Source organism: Cannabis sativa, chromosome 8, assembly GCF_029168945.1.
Source record: "Cannabis sativa cultivar Pink pepper isolate KNU-18-1 chromosome 8, ASM2916894v1, whole genome shotgun sequence".
In the NCBI taxonomy this organism is placed as follows: domain Eukaryota; kingdom Viridiplantae; phylum Streptophyta; class Magnoliopsida; order Rosales; family Cannabaceae; genus Cannabis; species Cannabis sativa.
Window position 1 is genome coordinate 1,647,106 of NC_083608.1, and position 23,354 is coordinate 1,670,459.

At 35.3% G+C, this 23,354-nt stretch overlaps 3 protein-coding genes across 3 annotated transcripts; 2 read left to right on the forward strand and 1 right to left on the reverse strand.

Moving 5' to 3' along the window:
• The first annotated feature begins 1,696 nt into the window (after positions 1 to 1,696).
• On the forward strand, positions 1,697 to 2,383 carry LOC115713191 (uncharacterized). Its single transcript, XM_061101916.1, has 3 exons — positions 1,697 to 1,929; positions 2,010 to 2,195; positions 2,299 to 2,383. Exons 1-3 carry the CDS (start codon positions 1,804 to 1,806, stop codon positions 2,380 to 2,382), a joined length of 396 nt encoding a protein of 131 aa, XP_060957899.1. The 5' UTR covers positions 1,697 to 1,803; the 3' UTR covers position 2,383.
• A 2,887-nt stretch (positions 2,384 to 5,270) lies between these two features.
• LOC133030099 (protein FAR-RED IMPAIRED RESPONSE 1-like) lies at positions 5,271 to 9,985 on the forward strand. Its single transcript, XM_061102316.1, has 2 exons — positions 5,271 to 5,554; positions 7,021 to 9,985. Exon 2 carries the CDS (start codon positions 7,594 to 7,596, stop codon positions 9,583 to 9,585), a length of 1,992 nt encoding a protein of 663 aa, XP_060958299.1. The 5' UTR covers positions 5,271 to 5,554; positions 7,021 to 7,593; the 3' UTR covers positions 9,586 to 9,985.
• Positions 9,986 to 10,561: 576 nt separating this feature from the next.
• Positions 10,562 to 16,382, reverse strand: LOC133030092 (uncharacterized). The gene is made up of 11 exons (XM_061102306.1): positions 16,197 to 16,382; positions 12,892 to 13,008; positions 12,595 to 12,783; positions 12,287 to 12,370; positions 12,003 to 12,178; positions 11,758 to 11,842; positions 11,573 to 11,668; positions 11,389 to 11,484; positions 11,166 to 11,297; positions 10,894 to 11,079; positions 10,562 to 10,803 (listed from the first exon to the last, which is right to left on the reverse strand). The coding sequence occupies exons 1-11, from the start codon at positions 16,380 to 16,382 to the stop codon at positions 10,711 to 10,713; spliced, it is 1,440 nt and encodes a 479-aa protein (XP_060958289.1). The 3' UTR covers positions 10,562 to 10,710.
• Positions 16,383 to 23,354: the final 6,972 nt, after the last annotated feature.

Consider the following 23,354-nt stretch of genomic DNA (forward strand, 5'->3'; position numbering starts at 1 on the left):
CACACAAAACATGACACTTACACATTCCAACCCTCTGGATACTTTGATGGTGTGTTTCAAAAACGGCCAAAGGCTGGTGCTGCTGCTGCTTCTGCTGGTGCAAGTTCAGGCTCTGCTGCTGCAGAACTCTTGGAAGTCAAGTCTGAACTTCAGAATGTGTACACTCATCTTGAAGCAATGGCTGATGTCCAGCATAGCATGTCCAGGCAACTGTCCACTTTGATTAAACTCTACAAAGATTAAAGTGTTTTAGTTTGTTTCTTTTTAATTAAACTTTGGTCCTTTTTTTGTTCTTTGTTTACTTTGGCACTTCGATAAACAAAAAGGGGGAGAGATATTTATTTTTTGGTTTGTTGCCCAACTCTGGACCCTTTTTTTCAGGGGGAGTTGTGGTTTGTTAGTACTTGTGAACTTAATGTTTAAAGTTAGCATGTTCTTTGTTTTTATTGTGATATTCGATTGTGTTACTCAGCGGGAGTAGTATCTTTTGTTCTTGCTAACTTTGCACTGCAGGTACTTTATGGTAAAAATTATTTTGTTCATCTAAAGTGCCAGAGGGGGAGATTGTAAAGTCCTTTTTTGGCAAGTTAGGTGACAAAATAATTTTTCCTTTTTATGGTAAGATTGCTATGCATTCATTTTCGAATTCTTACCTCTTTTATTCGGATATTAGTTGCCATTTTCCTTGTTTGGAAAGTTGCACTTTCAGCTGAACTTTCCTTTGTTGAAAACTTCTCAAAAGAGAAGGAATTCTCTTTTGGAAAGTTGTCTTTTTTAGGGAAACTTTGTTTATTGCCTTTTCCTTATTGATTTCGATTGTATCTTGATACAATCAGAATATCTAATCTGTTTTTGGCAGGATTCAAGCTTTGAAAGAAGATCAGACCCGATTTTAGTAAGTTTCCCGTTTCTGGGCAGATCTGCTTCGTCAGCATCCGAATCTGATGTAGCAGATCGTGTTTCTTTTGGAAAGTTTTTGTTCAGCTGCTAATTCGAACTTGTGGTTGCCTCTTTGGTTTCTATGATCTATAAATAGAGCCTAGAGAGCAACCATTCGAATTACCTCTTCCATTATTCATTTTCTACATTTATCTTTTGAGAGAAGAGAGTCTTTCTTTGTTTTGTGAGAGCCTAGTTGTTCACCTAGGTTCTAGTTGTTATATTTCTGTTCTTACTCTATCCTAGAGGTTGTGAAGAACTACTTGACTGAACAAGAGATTGGTCTTCGGGAGAAGACTTGATAAAGCCTTACTTCGGGAGGAAGTAAGCACTTGGTCTTCGGGAGAAGACTCGTTAAAGCCTTACTTCGGGAGGAAGTAAGCACTCACACTTCAAAGACGAAGGGAGTTCGGGCTTGAAGGTGTTTCAAAAAGTCAGATTCATAAAGTGGATTACAAAGGATTGCGGCAATACTTTAGAGGGAGTCTAAACTTGTTTAAGTCAATTGTCTTTGTAATTTTGATACTTTATTAATTGATTTCATTCTCTGGGCGTGACCCCGTGGACTAGGAGTGTTCGGGAGAACACTGATACCACGTACAAATCTCTTGTGTCAAGTTATTTATTTTTCTGCAAATATTTTATATTACGCTCGTTCGGTTTTCGTAGCGAGTGCTACAACTGCTGCAAACGCTTACAGTTTTTATATTTTCTTATATACAACTGACATTTGCAAAAACACAGTTTTTCAAGTTTGTGAGAAGGTACTCTTTTGATTTTACTTTTTTTTTCTTATTATATTTTCCATACCATTTAAGTGAATCAATCTAACATTTAATATTTATTTGTATTGTGTAGATATTTATGCCCCTTTTAGCAATGCGTCATTGGTTATTCGCTATTGTTAGTATTATTGATGAAAGTGTATATGTTTATGATGACCTCCGTGTGGTGACTCCTGCGTTAGGATTGGAAATTATCAGTGATTTTGTGAGTATTGAATTGGAGAAGTTATAATTCAGCTTGTTTGTTTCTTTAACATTTTTTTTATTACTTAACCTGTTTTGCAGCTTGTGATATTGGATTTAGCGTTTCCTAATGCTTTTAGCATACATCTTGGTAGGAGTTTCAAGTTTGAGAAGTTCATTATTATGCAAAAGCCATTTCATAAGAAGCAATGTGTAGATTATGATTGTGGTATATATGTGATACAACTTATGAGAGCTGCTTACACAAATGGTCAAATATGTGTACACGTATGTTTCTGAATTATTTCTATTTTTTTATTATTTATTTTATTTGTTTTTAAAGCCAACATTATTATTATTTTTAATTGATGAAAATATGTTCTAATTACAGGGGCACCAGACAATGGAAAGAGTTGTTGTTTCTTTGGCTATTATATTGTCATCTTTGAATAAAATGCGACTAGCTTTAAAGTAAATGTTGTGTTGGTGTATGTTCTGTGGAGAGATATGTGCATTCAATTGCGGTCCATATGAGAGTTTTTTCAATTTGTTTTGATAATTTAAGGTTTTAGTAGAAAAATATAACTATTGATGTCATGTAGGCAGTGAGAATTGCTTTTGTGTTGATAGAAGTTTCTTTTATTGTGTGACTATGAGGCTAAGCATAGGAGTTGATATCAAAATTGCCAATGAACTGCTACTCTGCCCCCATCATCTGCATAACAACAATGCATTTGTGTTGTAACTCTGAAACAAATTTAGAAACAAAATGACTATTTCATCACTTCAATATCATATTAGCAGCATTTGTCAATCATATGAAAGAATATAATAGTTTACTCCCCTGTGATTTTCTTAACTACTACCAAAACAACCCCAGATGTTTTACAATCAGCACAAATCATCTACAAAAAATAATTATAAATAAATAATGCTTCCCCTGGGACCGGGACTATAGCAGTTGTTATGTAGGTACTCATGAGAGACTTGAACTTCAAACCTTGGGGAAGCAAACCATACACGTGACCATTTGAACTCTTAGGTTCTCCTATGCTTAATTTTGATGCCAAAGCAGCCACTTAATCACTATAAGAATCGACTATTGGACCCAATGGTGCATAATTTATACACAGATCCCATATTCACAAACAACTAGAATGAACAAGGGAAACACAAACATACAATTTGATTGGATGCAGCTTCCTCTATAAAAATTATTTTAAAAACTTATACTTTTTGCAAACTTATTACATGAAACCATACATTTTAATCATTAAATAATATAAATAATTAATTATTAAACTAATTACCATAAATAGATTAATGTAATTAATGTTTATAATATTGTTTTGTAATATCTTATTATATTAATGTTTTAAAAATTATTAATAATAAAAATTATGGGTAATACTATACCATCAGTTTTCTTCTCTATAACCCATAAGCTATACAAATGACCTCACCCAAACCTGTACTACTCCTGTCTCTCCGTCTCTCCACACACTTGTAAATGAAGGAGTTGCATATCGAAATTGGTTGCTCTTCCTCCCTACCAAGTGAATAAATATCCCTAATAATCTCATTCTAGTATTAATCCATTCTGTGATTGATAGGCATAAGGGATTACCAGCGAAAGGTCTTCAAGTGAAAGGGTCCTGTAATTATGTCCAAAACAAGTCAAAGAAAGGAGGAGTTTTTCTATTATAGTTTGAGGTTACTTCGTTTTGTAGGAGAGCTGGACTTTATTTTTTGACTTTGGTTTGGTTTTTTTGAGTAGATGACTACTTATTGAAAAAAAAAAAAAGGATGGAGGAATTTAGCCATTTTTTTTGAAAAATACATTGAACTTATTTCACTTTTTACGTTTTAAATATTTAAATAAAAAAAATTAAATAATTACGTGTAATAATTTAAAATTAAAGTTACAGGTATACTAAAATTTTAATAATAAAATTATATGTTTATATATAATTACAAAAAATTATTAGGTGAGTATTAGGTTATAAGTTAATTATTTTTTATTTTTATTTAATTTCTAACTTAATAACAACCATTTAATAGTAAAAAATTGAGTTTTTTGCAAATGCCAATAATTATTACAGAATAATAGTAATAATTCAACTTTAACAGTCGGCAGCAGCAGAATACAATTCTGTCACCGCAGAACATAATTTTGCAGAAACACAGTAGAACTAGAAATAAAATACCAGAAATTAAAATCAATTGAGACAAGGGAATTGTACGTGGTATCAATGTTCTTTCGAACACTCCTAGTCTACGAGGCCACACCAGAGAGAAGACTATCTATCACTGAATGTTACTACATTGATTGGGAGAAGGATTCGTTGAATTTGGAGGTGGTGAACATGGTTTTAGCATTTGCTAATGCTTTTAGCATGCATATTGGTAGGTGTTTGAAGTTTGAGAATAGTTTGAGAAGTTTAGTATTATGCTAATGCCATTTCATAAGAAGCAATGTGTAGATTATGATTGTGGTATATATGTGATACAACTTATGAGAGCTGCTTACACAAATGGTGAAATATGTGAACATGTTCTATTGTTTTTGAATTATTGCTATTTATTTATTTGTTATTAAAGCCAAAATTTTTATTCAATTTTAATTGATGAAGAGTTCTTCTAATTATAGGGGCATCAGATAATGGAAAGAGTTGTTGTTTCTTTGGCTATTATATTGTCGTCTTTGAATAAAATTCGACTAGCTTTAAAGTACTAAATGAAAATTAATTAAATGTATTCGAACAAAGTTAAGAATAATAAAACAATATATTTTTTTTAAAAAAGTAAAATATTATCATCGTACAAAGAAACTAAATAAAGGGCAGGCATTTTTATTTTGGTAAACGAATCTATATTAAATGAGTAGCTAGTGCAATACTCAATTTTTGAAGGAAAATTTAAACAATTTACTTATAATCATATATATAGATATATATTTATATTGTTACAATTTTTTTTATATATATTTTACGGATTCTTTTAAGGTTTTTTACTTGTTTCTTTTCTTTTAAAAAATATATATTTTCATATTGCTTTCCTATAGAAGCAACATTAATTGAAAATGAGTATAATTTAGAGTAATTATAATGTTTGACGATGTATATGATAATGAAAAAAATGGACTTTTTTTTTAAATGCCGAAAAAGATAGAAGAGTCTACCAAGCATATAAAAATCCAAGTGATCCATTAATTTTTTTTTTTTTTCAAATAGTCTATTTCACAGGTGTATAAAATGAAAGTGTCACGGGTATAACAGACTGTTTGAACCCTGTTTCAGTGTGTTAATTTTTTTTTTAATTTTTTAATAATTTACAAGAGGTCTTAAATAAGGGGGAAGTTGATAATTACCTTTTTTTTTGGTTAATTAACCAAAATTACCCTCAAAAGTTTTTTAGTTAATTTCTACCTTCTTTTTTAATGAACTTTCCTAAACTGCCCTTCCAACACAACTCTTTTCCTTCTTTCTCAAAGTCTACACTCTATAGTAGTACAACACCTCTGCAAGAGTCACCGGAATCCCCTCTGCTACAACCATCGAAACTACATCATCGTCATCGCCTTTACCATAAAGATCGACACTACGTCTCCACCATATTAATGAAAATTGAGTCAATCCCATTTTCCTGTACGTAATCTTCTATTTCTATCTTTAAATTTGTATTGTTTTTCTTCTTATGTTATTGTATAGATTTTATGGTTTCTCCTTCCTTCTATGTTCTTCTCAACATTGTATATATACGTGTGTGTGTGTGTCTATTTGTTAGGATCATTACTTGTATTTTATGTATAAAAATATTCTTAAATTGAAATGCCTTGTAAGTGTTTGTTGAAATACTTCATAGAAAACCAAAATGCAAAATGTAATACAAGTACAATTACAATTTTATTTAACCTAAATAGAATAGAGAAATGAAATCAAATTATTATAGGGAATTTGTAACAAGGACCTATCATATTTGTTCCCGCTAGAAAAGATACTTTGAAAATTGTCAAGTATCCACGTGACATGGTGTGAAGGATTATAATTTTGTAGATTATATAATATTCTTCTCCATCTTTCTCTCTGTGTTATGAATTTTTGTAGATGTGATCATTGAAAATTAATAGAAATTAGAAAACTATGTGGGGTCTTTGGATTTTGCTCTGTGTTGAAATGATATTTGCTTAAAATAATGTGGACCAGTTTTAGTAATATTTGTCAAAATATTCATGTGACTAGACCATAATTGTCTCTAGTGGTTAAAATTTGGAAATAAAATTCAATTTTTGATTACTGTAATTAATTTGATTTTATACATTAACTTCTTGCCTTACAGTGAAAATGATAGACATACACCTGGAACTTTAGTTTGAATTTGCTACAATTATAGTTGGTTGATAAGTTTTTTATAACTCATTGCATCCTTAATATCTAGAATTCAATAATTGGTATTATATTGATGAATTCTAGGTTCTATTTGGTGCATCGAGTACATATTGCAGATAGTATCTAATTTATTAGAGACAACAATAGCTAATGTACATGTGTATCAACACCTAATGTGGTTTCTAATCCCAGAAATGATGATGTTGCCTGCAATGAAACTTGCACGACATCTCACAATAAAGGCAGTGTCAATACACCACAAGATTGTTTGTACTTGTAGTGAGATGAGCTGGCACTGTTCAGTTTTTAGTTGTATTTGTATGGAAAATATAATGACATCAGGAAAGAGATAATAATCTTACTTTAAGCATTTATTCAATTTCCTCATCCACGACATTATCAAAATTTGGAACATCAATTTGTAAGCCCCTTTCTATATGGGAAAATGTACCTTAATTTGATACCAAACATTCCTTAACTTTTTGTTGAGTTCCCTCGTGTCTTCTTTTTCCGAATAGTGAATTCAATAATTATATAAACGAATAACTTTCTTGAAGTATCAGGTCTCTTTTTAATCATGTAGCTTAATATCTATTCCTTAATTATACTCTGAAGTCTTAAATTATTTTTGTATATATGCCCTGAATCACTATTATAATTTCTTAAATATCTATTCCTTTTCATGCAGTGCTGACGATCTATTAATACTATCATGATGTGCACAGGTACTTTGCAGAACAAATTCCTTCTATGATATATAATGATAGAAGTAGAGGATTTGAATCATAATTCAGATTCTTGCAAAAAAACAATGGGTGATTTCAATGAAGAACAAGTTAGTAATAATTACTTTGCAGAACAAACTGAGGACAAGTGGATTATAGCTGCTGAAAAGTTAGAAATCTTCAAGGACCCAATTGAACTTGTTCGGGAGGACTTGGTAGGAAAACAGTTCTTGACATTTGAAGACGCAGAGTTCTTTATCCACCAATACTCAAACATGATCGGTTTCAGTCTAAGGAAAGGAAAAGTTAAAAGACAATTTGGGGGTGCTATAAAATATCGCCAGTGGGTGTGCTCTAAGGAAGGACATCGTGAATTGAAATGGATTAAAAAATTGAACCGCAAAAGAGAGCCGAGGGCTATTACTAGGGTAGGTTGCAAGTTGCTATTTAGAGTTTCCCTGAGAAAGCAACGGGAAATGGTATTGCAAGGAATTTCGTCCAACACACTCCCACCCCTTGGTCATTGCCGGGCATCGACAATTCATTCGCTCGAACCGAATTATACCAGATGGGATGTTAATGGATGCCACTTGTATGAAGAGTGCAGGGATAAAAACATGCCAAATTTACTCTTATATGGCAGAATTAGTTGGGGGTTATGGGAAACTGTCTTTCCTACCTAAAGATTTGTATAATCGAGTTGCAAAGAATGAATCAGTGCACTTAAAAAATGCTGATGCAGCAAGGGCTATCGGCTATTTCCAACATAAGGCAGATCATGATGTAGATTGTTTTTGTAGATTTAGCTATGATGGCAATAACCGCCTATTGAATGTGATGTGGGCTGACTCAAAATCTCGAGAAGACTACCATTTGTTTGGCCATTCAGTTGCCTTTGATTCCACGTACAAGACAAACGCCTATGGGAAGCCACTTCTGGTTTGGTTAGGGGTCAATAATCATTTCAGGTCAACGATTTTTGGGTTCGCTTTGCTATCTGACGAGTCCTCAGATACGTATACATGGGCAACAAAAACATTTATAGACTGCATGGGAGGGGTTACACCAAAGACGGTCGTCACAGATGGTGATCCAGCAATAAGACTTGCAATCAATGTAACCATGCCTGAAGTTGTTCATAGATTATGTTATTGGCACATCCACAAGAAGGCCGCGATAGCTGTGAAGGATCCAGAGTTTTTAAGGAAGCTCAATAAATTATTCTTTAACTATTACTCTGTTGATGAGTTTGAAACTTTATGGATAGATTTAATTGAAGAATATGGGCTCCAAAAAAACGAGTGGGCAAAGTGGATGACCGATAGAAAAGAGCAATGGGCAGAGGCATACCTGAGAGGTAATTTCTTTGCTGGAATGACAACAACACAAAGGTGTGAGGGCATGCATGCTCTACTTAAAAAGAGAGTGAATGAGAAGATGAAAATGTATGAATTTGTTCGTGCTATTGATGTGGGAATGTCATTGCTAAGAACTCGAGACGCCAAGGATGACTATGACACGATGAATACTATGCCGTTGCTTCAGCAGACAAACATGGCACATATCGAGGAGGAGGCAGCAAAATTGTACACAAGAAATATGTTTTTCCGAGTTCGTGCTCAAATAGAAAAAGAAGCAAGGTACATGGTAGATTCTTCAACAAAAGAAGATGATATGGTGGTCGTTCGATTGACAAAAACACCTCTTTTTGACACGCTGCATAGAACAGTATATCTAGACTTGTCAACTGGTTCAATAGGTTGTGAATGTCAATATTTCCCGACCTATGGCATCCCATGCCGACATATATTCTGTGTCATGAAAAAATTCAAAGTGACTTCAATTCCAAAGTCTTTGGTGATTACACAATGGACAATACATGCACGAGAGGTACAAGAAATACCAGACGAAAGTTCTACTCGATGCAGCTTCACATGTCGTAAAGACAAAATTCGTTTTGGTAATATTTCAACCCAGCTTTACCAAATTTCTTTCCTTGCTTGTACGAGTGACAATCTTTTGAATTTGGCAAAGAAGGAACTTGAGCAATTAATGTATAGGCTACAAAAAAATTCATTAGAAGAAGATGGATACGAAGAGCCAAGTCAATGTGACAAGAACATGGAATACGATTTGAACAACCCCCGAGTTAGCAAAAATAAAGGGACCGGAAAAGTGGCTGGTACCTCGAGGCAAGTGAGGAAAAGAAAATGCAGCAAATGTGGAATGTATGGCCACAACAAAACAACCTGTAACGAAAATAGAGAAGAGAATATAAATAATTCGGATTTGGACATATCCAATGGTGAAGGTGCATATGAAGACTGCAATATTTGGGAAGATAATGAACATAATGGGGTTTCAGAGGAGGAATTTGTGTTTGATGAAAATATAAAGTGTTGGGAAGATGCTAATCAAAGAAAAAAAGAAACACCTCAAACAACTGATGTAGACCAGCACAAATTTGATGCAGCATATGTAGCGGAAGAAAGAAAGGAAAAAGATGATACAGAGACAATAAGAAATTGGTGGGGAGCACCTTATGGAACTCATGATATTCAATAAAGTGGTACATCAAAGTGGAGAAGAAAATAAGAAGATGGACTAATGCTTATAGATTGTTCCTGTTTTGATTTTTGTTTGGTGCTATCATTATGTTTTTTAATAAGTGGTTTCCTTTTCACATTTTTAATTATCATGAACCAAATAATAGTTGTTTTTGCCAGTGGGTTAGTAACCTTTCTGGTTTTTGCTATTTTTGCTTTGAGGAGTTGGCACCTCTTGTTGTCATTTAAGACTTTATTTTGTTTTGCTCTGTTGTGAGCCTTTTGCTGGTTAATTAAATGAGTTTTTTAATAAAAGAAAGTCTCAAAATAAGATACAAATAGAAGCCTGTGTAAACTTTCATGTTTCTGCAGCAACATGATTTCATTTTCTTGATATTAAATGTGGATATGCAATCTAATCCAACTCTTATGTTAATTTTAGGATTATTATCATTACACATATTATAAGACTATATCCTCCATACACTTTAGTTTTGCTTGCTTAAGACTACTCCCTATTTTTATTATCTTGAGCCTAGAGGAGGTTACTCCGACTAAAACAGAACAAAAGGACTAGGCAAAGGACTTTGGATGAAATAATTGATAAGTTACACCGTCCTTTATAATCATATATCATCATGCCTAGAAATTTAAAATCCCACTTAATCAAAAGTTGCAAAATATATAGTTTATATATGTGGTTTCTATTAATGAAAAACATTTACGGTACAAATTAAGTTGAAATTATAATCACTAATGATGAGTCCTCATTTGAATAATAATTTCAATTAGTAAGGTTAAAAATAATGCCAAAAAATAGGAGTGTATATATTTATATACGATTCTTTTGTTGTCTAGAATTTTCGTAACATGAAAAAGGAGTATATCACAAAACAAAACTGTGGAATGGAATAAATTTAAAAGCAGCAAACAAAACTTGAAATAGAATAAATTTATAGATAGAAATGTTATAATGACTTGAAAAGTAATACCTCTTTCAAACAAATAAGTGTACTCATTCAAATCAATAATTTTTCCTTGTTCATTCAAAAAAGAAAAATTACAACTATTCTTGTTCATAAAAGATAATAAAAAAACACTACTATCCAGGAAAAAGTTAGAGATGCAACTTTAAATTCTTCGTCTATGTGTACTTGATTTGAGACTCCCTAACTTTGTTGAAGCTTGAAGAAAATATTTTCCAAGCAACACGCATACGCTCATTATCACTGTCATACTAAAAGGTAAAATATTTAGTTAGCCAAATTTATAATAAACTATTAACAAAAAATAATTTCTTCAAATAAGACCACTAAAAGATACATACATTAGGGGGGACAAGAAACTGTGTATCTCGTTCCTCCATGAAGTTGATAACATAGATCCCACAGTCAAAAGTGTTAGGCTGTTGAGGTACATCCATCATAATAACTTCAAATTCTGTAAATGACCACTTATTTCCCCCATGCAACTTTTTTATTTCTTCAGATAAAAAGCAATCCAAATTTTTTATCTAAGCAAAAGAGACACCACCCAATATCAAATAACCATAAAAGTGCACATAGATATATTATTATGAATAATGGTAATTTATCTAACCGCTTCCTTCAAAATTTCATTCCCAACAGACTTTCCACCATGAAGTGAGTCCCATATTTCTATTATCCCCTTCATCTTTACTATCAACAAGATCCAATGATCCTCGGACCTTACATGAACAGGAACAAATATCTGAAAAAAAAAAAAAATGTAAACAACAAGTACATAAATAAAACTACAATCCTTGTATTATGATATAATTATAAATTTTATATTAATATACCTTCTCGCACAAAGCCAAATCTCCTAAAAAGAATGATCTCATTGGATTACTTGTTCCACCATTTCGTTGGCTTTTCTTGGAATAAGTAAACTTACTCTGTATCTCAAACATAAATTAAAATATAAATATAACAGATGTATCATATTCAATTAAAAAAAAATATATGCATGACCGAACTTGTTACCGTCATCCAAGTAGTTAGGTACCAGTTTGAACCAGTCTTACTCATAGAATCTCTTCTCCTTTTATGTGTACACATCTCCGATACAATGTTTATTATCTAAATGTTGTATATCAAAATAAACCAAACGTTGTGTTAACAAAATAAATTAAATATACTTAAAATAATATACATACTCATTCACCAACCTCTCCATTAATGTTCTGAGAAGGAGCAAGTGTTTGAAATATATGACGCTCCAACTGATGAAATTCAGTGTCAACTACAATGTCACTACATTAAAATAATAAAAAACATCATTATCTAAATAAAATATCAACACTAGAATTAACATATTTGACATCTCACTTCTTCACACACTTTTAAATAGCAAAATAACTAATGTTTTTTTTTTTATTATAAAAAGAAAAAACATAGTACAGGCAATATATACCTTGATTTTAAGCTCTTCTCAAACAAATACGAGATTATCTTATCCATCTCGACATTAACTAGTGAAACATTAACTTTAAAAGGTCCAACGTCCTTCTTCTCCTTCAAATTACAAAGTTCCAAAACATTTAACCCACTACTAGTATCCTGACCAACAGGACATATCTCAGACACACCCTGTGCATGAAAAGATATATATTTAACAATTTCAATATTTATAATCTAATTGGGAAAAAGAACAAAAAAATTTCACTGTAAATATATTAAGAAAGAATGATTCAATACCTTAACACATGAACTTTGTCTAACTGATAATTTACAAGCTGATAATGACTTTTGATATCCTCTTATTTCAACACCATCAATCCCCTAACAAAGAGCAAACACAAAATTATGAAATTCAACAAAAAACTGAAATTCTAAATACACAACATAATAATGAACAAAGTAGAGCAATTAGATATTATATGTTCTCAATAGTTAACCTTAATGTGTCCTAAATCCTTCAATGTTCGCCCAAATTGGGTAAAAGAGGGTATACGGCTTGGCACAGTCCTACAACGCTTTCCACTTTAACTTTCACGTTCAATCACATTACCACTCCTTTTCAAATCAGAGACAAACTTCACCTCACTCTCACTACTATTTACTGGTTTACCATCTACACATTCAATTGAAGTCATTACATTAGTTTTCACTTCACCAACATTAGATTGCTTCATCTGAAATTGTTTAGCATCTTTTTCCATGTTACTCTCCGCCAAACCGGTTTGCATATGCCCCTTTGAACATTGACCTTCAAAACTATTTATTTTATCAATTGTTGTTGCTAAACTAGACAAAATTTGATTCGTTGAATTTTTTCTACCCTCCTCTGCCCTCAAAATTACTTCCAGCAATCTATCAACCTTGTGATTCTTTGAATGAATACACTCTTCCATCTGCTGGGTCACACTTTGTAAACGCCTCAATTCTTCATCCAAGTGTTGTATTAGATATTTCTCCATCTAAAAAAATCAACAAAAATGTTTCATAAAAAATAAAATAGGTAATGTAACATGTCTGAACTTGACACTTTATAGTATTTATTTAGTCATTATAATGAAGCTTCCAACTCAAAGGATTGGTATTATTACCATGAAACCATAAGAATTTACATATAATTTAGACTACAGTGATCTCTGGATTCCCTTTCTTTACAGGACACAAATACTACATATTTTCTCTTATTCAATAAAACAACCCTTCATTTTATGATTTACACTGAAACATACTCACAAAATTTTAACTTTTTAGTGCACAATTCATCTCAGCAGCAGTCAAACTAAAACTGATATATGCAATCACTGCTACCAATGTAAAATTATCACTGAAATCCGTAGATAAGTGACAATGAATTGGAAAAGTAAAGTTATCAATGCATTCATGCATTTTAAAAGTTCAATGCCTTGCATTTTCAGCATTACAAATAATTATAAGCTTATTCAGATTCTAGGCCTTAAATTTTGGCTTCAAAGACTCTTTAGAAATGATTTTGTAAACCAAAAATTCAGAGGTCTGCATATACAAGCAATAAATTCTCGGTAATGACTTAGTCAATGGATGCCAATCTAGTATTTTGGTCTGACAATTCCGCAAAGAAACTAAGCTTCACCCACAAAAATATCAAGTTTAATTATGGATATCATGTAATTGGTATTACTTTCCAGTTACTATCTAATTCTTGATAATTTAATCCTTAGCTCATTTATTTTATCAAAAAATTTGAGTTTCTTACAAAAAAAAAAAAACAAAAATCCCAAACCCAATAACTGATGTTGGTTAATCTCAAATACAAAATTGATTAAATGACTTAGCACTTTATTAGGCAAACTAAGATAATCAACGCACTAATTGAGCCATTAGAAAAGTATTCCAGAAAATTAGTCTAGCATGTAGAAACAAAAAGTAAGCAAAGATCTAATGGGTAATCCCAATATTTTAATTGATAACATGGGTCTTCCATATATAACACAATAAGATTCCAAAACAAAAGTCCACCCATTTTCATAATTAAAATCCCAACCCAACAATAATTAAATAAATAAAAAGATACCCAGCTGCATCCTTGCAAATCGTAAAAGCTATCACATGCCAAATAAACTAGTGCACAGCAACACTACCACGAAGTATGCTATCACTATATTAATTCTCACATGTTCTGATTTAATAACTATCATAAAAATAGTTAATCATTCCGAAGTGTTTTAAGCATCGCCATCTCCATCACTGCCACTGCAACCTAATAGGAACTCTCCCGATAAAATGTGAAACTAAAAGAATCGTGAAGAAGATGTGCAATAACATTTTCATACATAATATTTTAAATTATTCTATCTTTTATGTTTTCCAGAAAGAATTTTATGACCTTCAAGAAGGTATATACGATGGGCTTGTAAAGAAGTTTTCAATTTTTTTTTATAATACAGAGGATAACATTGTGAATACAGAGGATAACATAGTAATTCTAACCTGATACAATAAATATCCCAAATGTGTTAAACTTTGAGAGATAATATTTATCAACAACGCCTAATGCTACTCCACCAAAAATAGCTGCATTCAATATTCATTAAAAACAGATAATTTTTAATCAATATTGTACTGCCAAACAATAATGGAAAAGGAAATCACTTAAACAATTAAATAAGAAGATTGGGAGTTCACCTAATGAAAGATAATTTGTTGATGCATAATTCAATAATAATGTTGCTGAGATTTAAAACTTGATATGCAGTGAGTAAGTGAAATAGAAAGTGTAGGAGAGAAAAGTGGGTTAGGTAACGACAAAATAGAGATTTAGTGGTTAAGGGAGTGAGATTTTTTTTTTTTTTTAAATAGAAGAGTGGAACGTGGGTGAGATTTGAGAATTATATTCTCTGTGCAACACCCCACTAAATAATGTGTACACTTAATATTACATCCAATACTTATTAAGAATTTAAGGGGTGCATTGATGTATTCAATTTTGGGGTGTCTATTGTAGAACTACCCAATCTTTTATTATTTGTATAAAATCTAAATGTGTAAAGAAACATCGGTTGCTTTCGAGGAAACTCACGGCCAGATTATTTAGTGAAGAATCACAATAACAAAAGCAAAATATGTGGCATGAATTTTTTTGCTTTTGTAATTGGTGTAATTTAATATGGGAAATTTCACTTTTTGCCCTTAATAATATACCCCGTATCAAAATTTATACTCTCCCTTAATTTGTACAAATTTAGTCCATTGATTACATGAACTTTCCATTTTACCTTTTTTTTTTTTAAAAAAAAATAAAATTGGTAAAAACTGAAATTGGTCTTTCTCTCTCTCTTCCCTCTCTCTCGTGCACCACTCTCTCTCTAGAAAAAACTGAAAAATTTCTCAAAAAATTTCTCTCTGTCCGTCCCACTCTCTCGTCCCTCTCTCTCTTCCCTCTTGAATGGTTGTTTCTCGGTGGGTGTTGGTGGAAAACCCAAGCACAACCCAATATCACTCAAGAATCTTACACCATTATAATGGGTAAGTTGTGTTTTAAGCATTTTGTTTGACTTTATGTAGTTTAAAATTGTTATATGTGTGTTATTTGTTGGAACTGCTGTTTTTTGGTCTGAAATTGTTGAGATCTGGCAGATCTGGTTTTCAGTCGAAATCTGGGTTTTCCAGTTGTTATCGATGATATATCGATAACTTATCGATGGTTTGTCGATGATTACACGGGGAAAGGTCAGTGATGACCATTATCGACGTTATGTCGACATGTTATCGACATTAAGCAACCAACATATTATTTACAATTTGTTGACATTTTGTCGACAGTTTGTCGATAGCATGTCGACAAAAAGCATTTATCTTTTTTTAGAAATTGTCGATATTTTGTCGACACCATGTCGACATTATATCGATGCAAATGAAAAAAGCCATAAATAAAACATAACATAACATTAAAATAACATAAAATAAAATAAAATAAAAACGTAACATAAACAAACATTAAATAAAACTCACCACAAGCCATAAACATAACAATTTTTTTTTTAAATTCTTTGGCTTGTGGGTGAGCCTTGCAATACTTGCATAATGTTCCAGGCTTCACCGGTTTACCGTTAAAGATGCCTAGTTTGCAACGACGGCATCCTTCGGGGAACCCTGGTGGTGGAGCCGGCCATACACCAGTTTTGCAAAATTCTCTTTCAAGTTTCATGAACCTGAACTCGTTCCCACATTGTTCTCTTTCGAAAGCTCTTTGGGCGTCAAAAACTTTCTGCATTTCAGGAGTAATGATGCCATCATCCTCCTGCTTCAGCTCTTCAGAAGTTAAGATAGGGAATTTGCCCTTGTTCTTTCTTGGCGCCATATTTAGAACTTAAGAATAAGAGAAATTTTTAAGAGTAAGAGAGAAGTAGAAGACAAGAGCACTTATGAATAGGAAAGGGATTTGCTTTTATAGAGCATTATACATGTTGGGAATGTAGGAAAATTTAATGGCCATTAAATGTGTAACTGAACAGGTGAAACTCATGAAAAGGTGTATTTGTCGACCAAATATCGATACTATATCGATATGATGTCGACAACATGCCAATTTAGTGACACGACAAACTTATTTGTCGATACAATGTCGACGTCATGTCAATAGCATATCGATAGTACACGTGTCTGACATGGTTGGGAAGGGTTGTTGGGAACGTAGGTAAAATTTATTAACATTAAATGTGTAACCGTAAAACATGAAACGCATGCACTGTGTGTTTGTCGATTGAATGTCGATACTATGTCGATTGTTTGTCGACATAGGAATGGATTTATTACCATTGTACACGCGTCTGTCATGCAAATTCCTTTGGGAGAATATGTCGATATAATGTCGATGGTGTGTCGATGTTATATCGATGACGAGCATGCTTGGTGTGGTTGTCGACGTTATGTCGATATTATGTCGACAAAATGTCGACAATTAGTGTCATATTTTCTGCTGTTGTTGTTATCGACATTATGTCGATTGATATCGATGGGATGTCGATTTTTTTTTTGGGTGTTTTTTCCTTTACTCACCTTGTTTGTTTGGTTTGCAATTGCAGGAGAGAAAGTGTTCCTTGTTGTATCGTACGATGGTGTTTGGTTATGTGAGAATTATAATTGGATTTACAAAGCAGATACCAGCTCGACGTTGGCAGTTACAACTGAGACAACCCTACAAGAACTGCGACAAATTTTATATGAAGAGTTGGAAGTTCATCCTGTAGCGTATGATTTAAAGTTGGAGATTTGTTCCTTGTACATGAAGGGACAAATGGTTTCGCCAGAGGTTATTAAGAGAGAACGCCAACTGAGAACGTTCTTAGAGATGAGGGCAACAATGTCAAATACAGAGTTTATGCCATTATTCGTGACCAAGGTGAGAAAAGTTGGGAATTCAGAGCCTACGCCGCCTACTAATCCTCTCCCTCGGAGTGTGGTAGGGTCTTGCGTTCCCGAAACAGATGTTGGGATTGGTGTGAATGAGGAGGTTCCGACCAATTTAGAGGTTCCGACCAATGTAGAGCAAGAACAAGAAGCGACAGGATTTCATCAGTTTGAAGAGTTCGATAAAACCTTCTACAATAACGATCCTATTGTAGATTTGAATATGGACGATGAACATGATTTGGCAGTCGATGAAGCCGTAGCGGGACCTTCGTTGAGGTTAGAGTGTGTACCGAGTAACCAAGATACACAACGAGAACGACAACCTCGTAGTGAAAATCGCACTACACCTGGAACTAGCAGTAGTTGACAAGGCAGAACTGAAGAACATGCTCGTCATGCAACCTTCTCAACGTTCTCCTCTTTTGAATTTTGTACCAAGTTCAAAGCTCCCATGTGGACAAAGGAAGACATAATGAAAAATCATGAGCTAACTACTTGTTTACAAAGTAAGGAAGCAGGGGTGATAGAGCTTGGTAATTTTTATGAAAACAAGGAAGAACTGAGACAAGTAGTGGGTAGGTTTGCACTTAATAACAATTTTGAGTGGATGGTGAAGAAGTCATCCCCTGATGTGTTGTACGTTACATGCAAGGCTCCAGATTGTAAATGGAGATTGAGGGGGAGGAAGAAGATGCATTCTGACAACTTTGAGGTCACTGTATTTCACACTGAACACACATGTAAATTGAATGCGAGACGTTCTGATCACCGTCAAGCAGCACCATGGGTAGTTGGCCACCTTATTAAGGGGAAGTACACCAGAGATGGAACTAAGTACAAGGCTAAAGACATACAGAGGGACATGTTTGACAACTATGGTATCAATATGAGTTATGTGAAGGCGTGGAGGTGCAGGGAGATGGGACTTACGTATGCTAGGGGTACGCCTGAGTTTTCATACATTAAGCTTCCTGGGTACTTGTACATGCTGGAACAGAAGAATCCAGGTACCATTACTGACTTGTACTTAGAGGATGAGCAGTTCAAGTACTGTTTTATATCACTCGGTGCATGTAGAAGGTGTAACACCCTAACTACCTTAGGCGTATTACGTGATTTTTAAACGTACCGTGCAGCTCGTTGCTAATCAACGAGGTTTATGGAAAAACGTGATTAATTAAAATTTTGCTTTTTTGATTAAACTTGTAAAACATATTACAAAAGACTCGGGATCCCGATTATAAAAATATTTACAAAAAGTTTAACTGTTTAACTATTACATCAAAATAAAAGTCGTCTAACGACAGTTACAAAAATCTCAGCCTTGCTGTCCCGAGGATCGTACGCTCCAGGCCTAACCGCCCCGACATGTACAATCTCATAAGCTCGCTCACGGTCCATCGGCAAATGACCTTGCCTTTACCTACACATGAACATAAACTGTGAGTCGACAGACTCAGTAAGAAAAGCATAATAATATCATACATAACTAACTGTCGTGTCCAACACGATACTGAGTCCCGCTACTGCCATGTCCAACATGGTACTGAGCTACTACTGCCATGTCCAACATGGTACTGAGTTTTGAACGTTCAGGGGACGGTACTATTGACAAGTATCCTCCTGATCGGTCGAACCGGTCATACTCCGGCTGCTGGTCATACTCCAGCCTGTACCGACGGGATAGGTCAATAAAGCCTTTGAACCACCAACCAAGTGTCAGCCTGATCGGTCGAACCGGTCATACTCCGGCTGCTGGTCATACTCCAGCCTGTACCGACGTGACAGGGTTGGATGGTTCGAAGCCTAAATACATAACTAATGTAATCTAGCAGGCTTCCTACATGCACGCTAAACATGTAATCTACATATGCATACTGTTATACTAATCTTACCTGGATTCCGATTTCAGGTGTGCCGGTCAACCTGACTGGAACTGAAGCTGAGCGGCGGATTACTGGCTCCTAAACCATAAAAATCACAACGCTATAAGTGACACGCTAAATCACTTCCCGGGGACTAAAACTTGAAACTAAAAGTTTCCCTATCGATAAAAAGCATGGCAATACCCCTAAAAACCTAAAAACGAGGAAAACTAGGGTTCAGAAAAATTCCCCAACCGGCAGACCGGTTGCCCAACCGGAATTCCGGTTCTGGGAATTACTGAACCCTCATCCGGAATTCCGGATGCACAACCGGAATTCCGGTTCCTCGCAGGCAGCCAACTAAAATTCTCATAACTCGACCAATTCAACCCCAATTGGTACCAAACTTTCCAGACCTGTTCTAAACACCCCAAAGAACAAATCTAAAGCCTCAAAACCACCCAGAAAGCACATACACAAAAATCACCATTGGAGCTCAAGCTTTGAGTTCCAAACTCAAGCTTGAGCAAATCCACCTAACATGCATCCAAACCTAGTTAATTCTACTCAAATAAGCATAATATCACCTCTGAAAACTAATAGAAACAACAGCAACATCACAGAATAGATTCACAATGTTTTCCTTCCAAAAACCACATTTTACATAGAAAACTCAAAGCTTGAACAACCTAACTAATCATGCTTCAAACAACTCAATTAACATCAATAAAACATGCTTTGAACCTCAGAAAATAACAACCAAACACAGCCATAATCACAGCCACAAAAGCATGCATGCATCAACAATATATCAAACTTTTCCTAAAAAAAAAGAGGAGAAAGCTAGAAGACACCTACCACAATCAAGAATTCACTAGAGTTTTGCAAATCAAGCTTGAATAACCACAAAAATCCAGCTCCAAGCACCCCAAGTTCACCCGAAAAAGAGAGGGAGAAAAGAGAGTGTTTTGCTTGAAATTTTCTTTCTTTTTTCTAAACTTAGTATTTTGAGAATATGAAAAAGAATTAAACTAACTAAGCACTATTCATTTCAGCCAAATAAACCATGAAATAAACATTTAATTTTTCAAATAAAAAGTCACTAAAGACAAAAAGTCATTGGAGCAAAAAGACCATTTTGCCCCTCCACCATAAAATCACATAAACCATACTAAAGGGGGTATTTTTGGGAAATTCCAAATTCCCGGCCATTCCCGACATTCCCAATGTCTAAAACCCGTCCCCAAACTACTAACATACTAAGTTGTGATTTCTACTGAGCCAAACGCCGAGTTCCAAAATACCGGACACCGGCAGGTGGCTTCCTCCACCTTGCTGTTTCTCCAGAGAACCTTGACCAATGCTATGGTCTTATTCCGAAGGACTTTATCCTTTCTATCCAGGATTTGCACTGGTTGTTCCTCATATGACATGTCTGGTTGAAGCTGAAGACTCTCATAACTGAGTATATGAGAGGGGTCTGAAACGTATTTTCTCAACATTGAGACATGGAATACGTTGTGCACTGCTGATAAGGCTGGAGGCAATGCTAACCGATATGCCACTTGACCTATCTTCTCGAGAATCTCGAAAGGTCCAGTAAATCTAGGGCATAACTTGCCTCTTTTCCCGAAACGTTTAATCCCCTTCATCGGAGATACCCGTAAAAATACATGTTCCCCTACTTGGAACTCAACATCCCTGCGTTTCGGATCTGCGTAACTCTTCTGTCTGCTCTGTGAGGCAAGCATTCTAGCTTTTATCTTCTCTATCGCCTCATTGGTCCGCCGCCGACTCGGTGACCTAGGTATTTCCTCTCCCCTGTCTCATCCCAGTGGATAGGGGATCTACATTTCCTACCGTACAACAGTTCATAGGGAGCCATCCCTATCGTACTCTGATAACTGTTGTTGTAAGAGAATTCTATCAACGGTAGATACTTACTCCATGAGCCTTCAAAGTCCATAACACAGGCTCTCAACATATCCTCCAATATCTGAATTGTCCTTTCGGACTGACCATCTGTTTGAGGATGAAATGCTGTACTGAATTTCAGCTTCGTACCCATTGCCCGTTGCAAACTTTGCCAAAATTTGGAGGTGAATTTCGGATCCCTGTCCGAAACTATAGACTTCGGTACCCCGTGAAGTCTCACTATCTCCCTGACATATAACTCTGCCAACTGATCCACTGTAAATGTTGTTCTAACCGGCAGAAAATGAGCAGATTTCGTAAATCGGTCCACCACTACCCAGATGGAATCATGCAAACCCGTGGTCCTAGGTAACCCGACCACAAAATCCATCGTGATATCCTCCCATTTCCATTCTGGTAGGGTTAGAGGCTGCAACAACCCTGCTGGTCTCTGATGTTCAGCCTTGATCTGCTGACAAGTGAGGCATCTCGATACGAATTCTACCAAATTCTTCTTCATACCGCTCCACCAGAAGTACGGTTTCAAATCTTGGTACATCTTGGTGGTGCCGGGATGCAGAGAATACGGGGTAGAATGAGCCTCCTCAAAGATCTCGTTTCTCAATTTCACACTGTTCGGAACACAAACCCTGGCTTTATACAAAAGCATCCCACTATCTGACATCGAGAAGTCTTTGGCTTGACCAGCCAATACCTCATCTCGGATCTTCACTAACTCCGGATCTGTCATCTGAGCGACTTTTATTCTTTCTAAAAGATCAGATTGCAGTGTCAAGTTGTGAAGTTGACCTACCACAAACTCAATGCTGGATCTAACCATATCCTCTGCTAGCTGAGGTGAGATCTGAACCATGCTAGCTACCTGCCCGGGACCCTTTCTGCTCAGGGCATCAGCCACTACATTGGCTTTTCCGGGATGATAGAGGATCTCGCAATCGTAATCCTTCACTAATTCCAACCAACGCCTTTGTCTCATGTTCAAATCTTTCTGAGTAAAGAAATACTTGAGACTTTTATGGTCGGTATAGATCTCACACTTCTCCCCGTACAGGTAATGCCGCCAAATCTTCAGTGCAAAAACCACTGCGGCCAATTCTAAATCATGAGTCGGGTATCGCTGTTCATAATCCTTTAACTGACGGGAGGCATAAGCGATGACCCGATCGGCTTGCATCAATACGCACCCCAAACCCTGTTTGGATGCGTCACAGTAGACTACGAACTTCTCCTTGTCCGAAGGCAAAGCTAGCACCGGAGCAGTAATCAATCTCTGCTTCAGCTCCTGAAAGCTAGCTTCACATTTATCTGACCAGATAAATCGCTGATTCTTCTTTGTAAGCTCGGTTAGGGGCATTGAAATTTTGGAGAACCCCTCCACGAACCTACGGTAGTACCCAGCTAATCCCAAGAAGCTTCTGATCTCTGTCACTGTCTTCGGTCTCGGCCAATCCCTGACGGATTCAATCTTCCCGGGATCCACCTTGATCCCATCTTTACTCACAATGTGCCCTAGGAAGGACACCTGAGACAACCAGAACTCACATTTCTTAAACTTGGCGTAGAGCTTATGTTCTCGAAGTCGTTGCAGTACCATCTGAAGATGTAACTCATGCTCCTCTTCTGATTGAGAGTACACGAGGATGTCGTCGATAAACACAATCACACAGATATCGAGGAAATCCTTGAATACTCTATTCATCAGGTCCATGAATGCTGCAGGAGCATTGGTTAGTCCGAATGACATAACCAGAAACTCATAATGTCCATACCTAGTGCGGAAAGCCGTCTTTGGAATGTCCTCCTCTCGGATTCTCAACTGATGATAACCCGAACGGAGATCAATCTTAGAAAAGACCGTCTTCCCCTGAAGCTGATCGAACAAGTCATCGATCCTAGGTAATGGATATTTATTCTTCACCGTCAGCTTGTTCAATTCCCTGTAGTCGATGCACATCCTCATAGATCCATCCTTCTTCTTGACAAACAAAACCGGGGCTCCCCAGGGTGACACACTGGGCCGAATGAACCCTATGTCAAGCAACCCTTGGAGCTGAATCTTTAATTCCTTAAGTTCAGCTGGAGCCATCCTATACGGGGCTTTGGAAACCGGATCCACCCCT

Coding starts and splice junctions, on each gene's coding strand:
- LOC133030099 (XM_061102316.1), top strand. CDS start 7,594: ATGTTAATGGATGCCACTTGTATGAAGAGTGCAGGGATAAAAACATGC.
- LOC115713191 (XM_061101916.1), top strand. CDS start 1,804: ATGCCCCTTTTAGCAATGCGTCATTGGTTATTCGCTATTGTTAGTATT. Junction 1,930..2,009: donor TGGAAATTATCAGTGATTTT/GTGAGTATTGAA, acceptor CCTGTTTTGCAG/CTTGTGATATTGGATTTAGC. Junction 2,196..2,298: donor ATGGTCAAATATGTGTACAC/GTATGTTTCTGA, acceptor TTCTAATTACAG/GGGCACCAGACAATGGAAAG.
- LOC133030092 (XM_061102306.1), bottom strand. CDS start 16,382: ATGGCGCCAAGAAAGAACAAGGGCAAATTCCCTATCTTAACTTCTGAA. Junction 12,371..12,594: donor ATTTGAAAAGGAGTGGTAAT/GTGATTGAACGT, acceptor GCTCTTTGTTAG/GGGATTGATGGTGTTGAAAT. Junction 11,298..11,388: donor ATTTGGCTTTGTGCGAGAAG/GTATATTAATAT, acceptor TTTTTTTTTCAG/ATATTTGTTCCTGTTCATGT.